The following is an 8,375-nucleotide window of genomic DNA, read 5'->3' as shown; positions in this document are numbered from 1 at the left end:
TTTAAAAAAGATATATTTTAAATAAAAAATTTCATTTTAGGGATTATACATTAGTGTATACCTTAAGCTGGGAACCATGAGTCAGTTACAACTACGAGCTCTCTCGCAGCTACTTGTTTGCATCAATTATTTTGAATCTAAGCTTTCGGTTCTTTTGTATCTCTTCTATTATCGCTATACTCCTCCCTAAAATGGGTGTCAAAAATTTTTTAATTAAGAAACCTATCCAAACATAGACATTACATTTCAGGTTGTTTTTCCCCTGGCAACAACTATATTGGTAGGCTTGCTAGGTTATGTTCTCATGTTGTGGTTAATTTTTTTCTACTCAAAAAAAAAAAAAGCCATATAAATTTCCCCACTAATTCTATGTCCTGGGCCAGCCCAACGTAGTGTCTCCAGAGTCGAGACAGGCGTAACGGGCCGGGCCTTGTCTACGTCTAGCGCTCGGACCCACTGGTCTAAGTCGGTCGCGGTCAAGAAAGAGGCCAACAATCTTCTCCTCGCCTTAAAATCTCGCCGTCCGATTTTCATCAGACGGCTTACTTTTAGACCACTGTCGAGCTCATCAGATTTTTCAAGAAGCCTTTTCCTTTTCTTTGGTCGGTTTTCTCTGGGCATTTTCTTTTGATCATTTTTTATTCGATTATTAACCTGTGGCTCGCCTTTTCCACTCACTCCAATTTCGAGTGATCGGATCTGATCTCTTTTGCTCCGCGCGGCGATATCTGAATGGTAATCTCATCATCTTCGCAGTTGCAGTTCTTTTTCTACCCGTTTCTTGTTCGTAATTCTTGTTATTTTACCATAATAATCGTAATCCTTTTTCACGTATGTTTTTTTTTTTAAACAATTAATCGTTCTGGAATTACTGATATCTTTGGAGAAATCATATATTGATAGATGGCGCAAGAAGGATTCCGATCACTTGATAACCCTAGATTAGTTATTTGAAGAAGTGGGTAACCCTAGGTCATCTTGGTGGGTAGGCTCCTTGAGAATGTGGCGGTCAAGTGATGTTTTGGAGGTGCAATGTTCATGAATTTGGATGGTTCTACCATCATTTTCATCAAAAAAAGATTCAAATCTGAGGAAGGAAATCCAAGTTCTCGCTCTCAAGAATGAAAGAAAGTTAGGACGGAAGGGAAATGTAATAATGGGCTGCGAAAATGGATTGTTGATGGGAAATTTTTTTTTTTGAGGGAAATTATTGATGGGAAATTGAGATAGCAAACATAGCAGTGCGCAATGGTGGGAAAGTTCTTTTGCTAAGGGTGCACTGATAATAGAATGATCGTGAGATTGATATTTAACAATCCATATAATAATGGATTCATATTTAACAATATCAAGAAAATGCTGACGGGTTAATGGACTCTGTAAGTTTAGAGTGTGAAATATAGTACATGACAGTGGAAATTCCCACAGTAATCTCTTATTAGAATTATTAATTATATGGACTCTAATCCATATCAGGAATTTACATGACAAAATCAAATTTTTGAGATAATTTTTCTTTCTTATCTAAGACCGGTGTTTAAATTATTAATATTGGGCCCCCCACTGGGACTTACTGATACCGTATAATAATGTTATGTCCCTGTACTGACATGTGACATATTGTTGGAGCTTTTATAGCATATAGTCCCATGCATCTGTAAGAGGGGTGTATTGAGCCTCGTACTGATACTGGTATCTTATTGGCTACAGTACACCCTGCCCCACTCGACATGGTTGTTAAAATGCTGTTTGAGACTTTATCCCACTGGAAGAGAGTTAGAAATTTTAATTGCCTTTGTTCAGAGCATTGGATGACAAATTTGTGGCACTTTTTTTTAATCAAAACTATAAGGTACGGTATTACGGTATTTGGAATTGTTTAATTTTTTTTTTTTTAAGCTGGGTTAAACAGTTAAGAAATTGCTTTGCTTTTATCTCAAATAGGAATTCACGCTGGTCCTTAAGTAACTGGCAAAAGCAAGACATTTAAAGCATCTGAATCGTCAAATGCATTCATAATATTTTTAAATGCTATTACACGAATTTCTGATAGGATGACCTATATGTCTTGATAAAAGTTTGATACATGAAATTTTCTACCCAGGTGCTTAACTTGGTCTCTTGCACTTACATGTCTCTTTTTCTCCAAGAATTCCTGATAACCAATCCATTTCACACTCTCCTTTCATCACTGCTAAAAATTAACCTAAGCTGGGCTGGAGTAACATTTTTTGATGTTGGTCTAGTGAATTTCCAATCAAGAATTGCCTTAGACCATTGTTAACTACCTTTTTATGTGCTTTATTAGTAAATTATTAATTTGTTCATGTCATAATCATTCATAAGGATCAAATTATATATGATTATGACAATATGTTACGTTATCAATATGTTTCTTGGTTATATTTTGTAACTATTTTATTCACATCAACATATGTTAGAATTGTAATATAACATGCTGTTGCATTAACAACCTGCAATATCATCAACCTGGTCCTAATGTTTTGATATTTTATCATGTTTTCTTTTTTTAAAATATCTTTTAGCAATTTATTAATGTTTTATACATAACTGTTCTTACAGTTACAGAGATCATTATATTCTTATATTGCTGTATCACTTCATGGACTGAAATGTTCAATAGTACAAGTTCTTTGATCTTTAATACTAAATTTTCAAACATGTAAGACATGGTCCCAGGTGAAAAACAAAAAGAATGCATGACAAATAATTCCTAACCTGACAAATAGTTATTGAAAGAATGATTTCTCATCCAAGAGTGGTGGCTTTTTTCCTGAATAACAATGATAACCATTGAGAAACCACCATATGTAGTTTATACTTCTGAAATGTTGGGATCATGTCTTCTGATTTGCTGAACAGACCATTTTGGTGCATTTTCTTTAAATATTTTGATGACCTTCTTGCGCATGCAGGAGTCCTGCCCAACAGTTAAAAGTATTCTTCTCCTTGACTCTGAAGGGAAACGTGTAGCTGTCAAGTACTATACAGATGACTGGCCAACACTTTCTGCGAAATTGGTATTGGAGAAATCTGTCTTTACCAAGACTCAGAAAACAAATGCTCGAAATGAAGGTGATATGCAAGTAGATTTAACTGCAGATCAGATGTATCCTCATATCTCTTGTTTTGTCACTAACATTAACCAGTTTATGCATGTCATCACCCCTTATATAATAACCTATTCTAACTATGGTGGCATGTCACTTTTTCGTGCGTAGCTTAGCATGCCTATGACTTGCTTATAAATCTCAAGTAGAAGTAAAAATTCGGTCGGCTTAGCATATGGAATAATGAGCATTTCTAGGTTAGCACTAAGGGTAATCTAGAAATTTTATCAATATCAAATATGAAAAATTGCTATGGTGTGGATGTTAGTGTCAATCACGACTCATCCAGTTTAAACCAAATAAATGCATGTATTTGTTGATGAAACTACCGATTCCCTAGCCTTCTTGCGACGCTTGGTGATCGAGCTTTTACATATGCAACAATGATGGCATGACTGAATTAAGTTGTATATTAGTCTCAAAGAAAGAGGCACACAACATGTGCATTGGTAGCCTGTGCCTACCATCCACCATGAATTGTGGAGAGTGAATTAGAGGAATGGCACACCAGATCATCCAGCTGATCCCATTCTTGTCCAAGCCATCATTTGAATATAACAATATCGTGGCTGGACTTGCTCAGATTTAAAAGGTGGGCTGCGTTGTGGCTGACTCTTGCTTAGGGGTGAAAGTGGTATGGATATTATCTGTCCAAATCCGTTTTCGTATCCGAATTAATCCGGATATGAATAGAAATTTTAGGATCCGATTAATATCCTATCCGTATCCATATCCATATTCGTCAAAGAAAAATTGATTTGGATATGGATAAACAATTATCCGATCCGTATCCGAATATTCGAATCCATATGTAATCCTATATAATTTTATATAGTACTTATTAATTTTTAAGAAAAATGTACAACTATATAAATATGTTATTAACTTGATTTATCATTTATTTAATAATATCTTTGATTCTATAGTTATAAAGTTTAATTATCTAAGTAATATCTATAATTATATCCATACTTTCAGTATCCAAATTTTATCCGTATCCGTTTAAAACAAATATGGATATGAATTTTTGCATCCGAATAATATTCGTATCTGTATTTGTATTCGTCAGACAAAACAAATATGGATATGGATATGGTGGTATCTGATCCGTATCCGATCCAGTTTCAGCCCTACTCTTGCTTCAAAAGCAAAATCAGTGAGTCATGATGTGGATCACTAGGTGAACTGCTACCATGAAATATTTATTTTGCTAAAATGAATAATGACAATACATTTTTCTCCTTGTTGACAAAATACACAAAAAGAGCCATGGAACTGAAAGTATTTTCTGAAGATGTTTTTATAATATGAGTAGGAAAATTAAGGAATCATTATTGATTATTATAAGGATATGAACTTGTTGAGGATGTGGGAACACGAAGAAGACTAGCAGATATTTGCAGACTTTAGAAGATGCCCCACTTTGCCTTCTCTCTTGGAAATCTTCTGCAACTACAGCTATAGGGGATTGTGCATCAAGGTTTCAAATGTTGCTGTATGACTTCATACCTGCTTATTGGAAAGTATGATAATATTGCATACGTACAATACCTACACCTGGTTTTGATTGGTAGCAAAACAAAAGAAAAGCAGTGGAAACACACTTTGAGCCTGGTACTGAACAATACATAGTTTATTTGTGCCCAGTATGGGCAGGATCTGTTTAACTAGGAACTTACTTGAAGGGGTACTGGGTACCAGTTTCTGAAGGGTACAGGCTGGTATGCTTGAGAAGAGAAGCCCTGCTGAATTCTTAAACAATAATGTTTTGTATTTGTAACTATAATGACTGCAAAATCAAGTAAAGCCTTCGCCTGAGCCAGGTCGGATTTGCTATTCTGAACATTTAAATATATGGATGTCAAACCTAAAGACAGTGGGTAAAACTAGACAGAAACTATTGATGGCCATGTTGTGAACCCAATTTCATACATTAATGTGGTTTCTGACATGAATTGAAGGTCACTACTTTGAAGGAAAATACAGATGCACTGCTAAAAGTTATCTAGCACTTGTCCATCAATTGGATCTACAAGTTGACTCATGAAGGTTAATGAAAAAGTTCAGATAATCTAAAGGATAAAAGTTATCTCGAAGCAAGGTTACATAGTCAAACATGAGAAGCAGCACCTATTTTAGAAATTTTAGGCAGCCAAGATATATAGTTAAATTTGAGGCCAAATCACTTGAGGTGAGTTAATTTATATACACCGGATCACTTGGGTACCAAAAGTAAGTTGCCCGTGAATGATCATTTGGGAAGCCAATGTAAATTACACATCAACGGAATAAATCTCTTTGTATTAGTGTACCAAGTCAACAAGCTAGTCAGGTTTCATTCCTCTCAAGAGAAGGACTTACAAGCTATTGGTATAGACTATGTCAAAGTTGGAGGATTTCTATATTCGGACCAATGTCCTACCAGTGAGGAATGTCAGATGTGAGGAGAAAATCATTAATTTGCTGCACTTGTGATGGATGCTGATCATGTCTTGGTACCATATTTGCATTGTGCTATGATGTATCAGTCGTGTGAGGACTTCTAGGAATGACAAATGGGTTGATGCCAGTTTGTGCTGTCCAACATGAACTGGTGAGTATGTGAAATTGGTAGTTAATCCTGTTGCAATGATTGTACTTAGCTGACATGATGCATACATATACTGACTTGTTATGCTCGACACCGAGTTGGCCTCAAACTTCTTGCTATCACTAGAACTGGACAGTGACAGAAGATTCAAACAAACTTTGAGAAGTTGCTAGAGTGAGAGGCATAATGTCCAACATACAAATGTATTGATTGTAATGGAGAGGCAGAGGCAGGTGATGGACGGATAAGTGATTAGGGTGATTTTTTTCTTTTTTTTTTCCATTGGTCAAATTGCTATCCTCACAGATGTCAAAATTCGCTGGAGAAGAGTAGGATTTTGGTAGTAATAGCGGATCCCTTATCAAGTTAATTGCCTAGAAGTGATTGCTTTGGATTGTTATGTTGGAAGGGCGTTGGTGCATGTACTTACAAGTTTATGCATACCTTTGCATGTTTGTAGTATAGATTTAGATCACTCCATTATGTGCACTTTCCATAATAACATGAGGGTGTTTTGGTCCATTAACAGTAATCCAAATGTACAAGAATTAACTTCTCTGTTATGAAATGAATGTAACTGTTGTATCATTTGCTTTACCATATGGTTTCTGCTATCTTATTTTCTAAACAATGTAAGTACACCTGAGAATGGTGTTCCTTTTGCATGCTACTGATGCTGCCCATTTTCATCATGTACAGCGGAGATAATTATGTTCGATGGTTACATTGTTGTCTACAAGTTCATTCAGGACCTTCATTTTTTTGTTGTTGGAGGAGATGATGAAAATGAGCTCATCTTGGCAGCAGTTCTTCAGGGATTCTTCGATGCAGTTGGGCTGCTTCTCAGGTTTTTTCTGGTTGCTATTACTGTTTTCTTCTTGGAATGTAGTTGCTTGGCTGATAAGTTCCACTCTTCTGCTTATTAATGTCTGGACTGCATCTCACTTATTCCAGAAACAATGTGGACAAGAAGACAGCACTTGAGAATCTGGATTTGATCCTGTTATGCCTTGATGAAATTGTGGATGGAGGGTACTGCTTTGTAACTGTTCTATGCCATCAGTGTTTATTAGACCTTTGATATCTACGATCCTTGTGTTCCTGTGATTACTTGCCATCTAATTGCATGAAAAGGCAGAATGAAGGCAAGTTTGTAAATTTATCAACAGTTTGGTTAGAGAAGCATGCCAAATTAGAGCTGAAAAGAATACCTGAAAATAGCTTTTGAGATAATATCCATAGAAAACCTGAGTAGATATGAGCATTCCCCTGGGTATCTCAATAATCCTATTTAAAAAAGAATGAAATGCAAGTGTGGAAACTGAGAGTGGCTTGGATTTCGACGGTGTAAGAATGTCCAATAGGATGTCCTAACCATGCCACATAAGTGGTAGTGTGGTACTCTTGTGCTATTTATGCTCTTTATTCAAATTTAGGAAAAGCAGCATCTTTGTATCCCATTCTTCATGTCGATTAAAGATTATAGCCCCTCCTGCTATTGAGATCGGATTGTTATGGAATGAACTCATATTTTGAATGTATAGCTTACATCCTGCTTCAGCAGATGTGATGTTAGATTTTTTTTTGTTTTTGGTCAATATGCTCGTGCACTAACTTATTTTCTGATTTGTGGTCTTGCAGGATCATTTTGGAAACAGAGGGAAGTGTAATTGCTGGAAAAGTTGCCACCAATGGTTTGGACAGTGCAGGATCGCTAACTGAGCAGGTGCCATGAATTTGTCTCGCTGATCAAGTTCATTTTCTGGTCAAATCGGATAATTTTTAGCTCACCTTACCTAAACTAGATGTGCTTTTCTGTCTGCAGACCATATCCCAGGCCCTTGCAACAGCACGTGAACACTTGGCAAGATCTCTTCTTAAGTGATGCAGTGGCAAGATGCAAATATTTTATCCTTTTTTGGGGGCGGGGGGGAGGGTATCAATGGTCCATAGTCTTGTAAAATGCACTTATGTTCTACTGTTATGGATGGATCCATTGATTTTGGTTAATGTCGTGGAGATGGAACTTACAGTATCGACAGTGATGTTATGAGCATAGTGGGCGTGTGGTGACTTGTCATGCAGGCGTAACAACTGCTGTTGATAATCCCTAATAAAAGGTGAGCTTGCAATAAAGCGTTGGCATAATTAAGTGGCACTAAATGGAAACTTTTGGGTGGACTTATTATGTTGTATAATCTTATTTAGCCCCCTTCTTAGTTCATAATTATGCATCTTTATAATCATGGATTGAAATTTGATCGGATAAATTGTTCAATGCTTCTTTTCGCCATTTAGTAGTTTTGCATGAAATTGGTGAGCAGTCTTTTGATGTGGATATAATTGCCGGCTTCATGCAACTCCTGGATGTTGCTTTTTATTTTGGGTTCCTTTCTCATTATCGATTAGTGTGCTCCTGGGAGTTGCCATACTCCAGAGTCATGCTCTCGGATAAAGAGGCAGCTGGGGGAAAGTGAAGTCGGCTTCATTGGAAGAGCCAGTTTCTATAAACATGGAGCCCATTGAGGGGGAAATTCTATAAAGATTGAGGAGGAGCTTGAAATGTCATATATTTTTTCTCATCTCTAAATGGTTTGCAGATGAGTTGAATGGCATTATTCGATTGTCCATAAAGTGCTATCTAATCTCGTAAA

General features: G+C 36.4%; 1 protein-coding gene across 2 annotated transcripts; it reads left to right on the top strand.

The window, feature by feature from the left end:
- Positions 1-596: 596 nt before the first annotated feature.
- Positions 597-7,706, top strand: LOC105045718 (coatomer subunit zeta-1). Of its 2 annotated transcripts, XM_010924086.4 has the most exons (6): positions 597-735; positions 2,937-3,096; positions 6,421-6,568; positions 6,676-6,753; positions 7,363-7,447; positions 7,547-7,705. In XM_010924086.4, exons 1-6 carry the CDS (start codon positions 733-735, stop codon positions 7,604-7,606), a joined length of 534 nt encoding a protein of 177 aa, XP_010922388.1. In that variant the 5' UTR covers positions 597-732; the 3' UTR covers positions 7,607-7,705. The 2 variants fall into 2 exon arrangements, with proteins under 2 accessions (XP_010922388.1, XP_073114647.1); XM_073258546.1 differs by lacking the exon at positions 597-735 and having other exon boundaries at positions 2,931-3,096; positions 7,547-7,706.
- Positions 7,707-8,375: the final 669 nt, after the last annotated feature.

Source organism: Elaeis guineensis, chromosome 5, assembly GCF_000442705.2.
Source record: "Elaeis guineensis isolate ETL-2024a chromosome 5, EG11, whole genome shotgun sequence".
NCBI classification, from domain to species: domain Eukaryota; kingdom Viridiplantae; phylum Streptophyta; class Magnoliopsida; order Arecales; family Arecaceae; genus Elaeis; species Elaeis guineensis.
The sequence above is the reverse complement of the archived record's forward strand: the minus strand, read 5'-3'. Positions and strand labels throughout refer to the sequence as shown.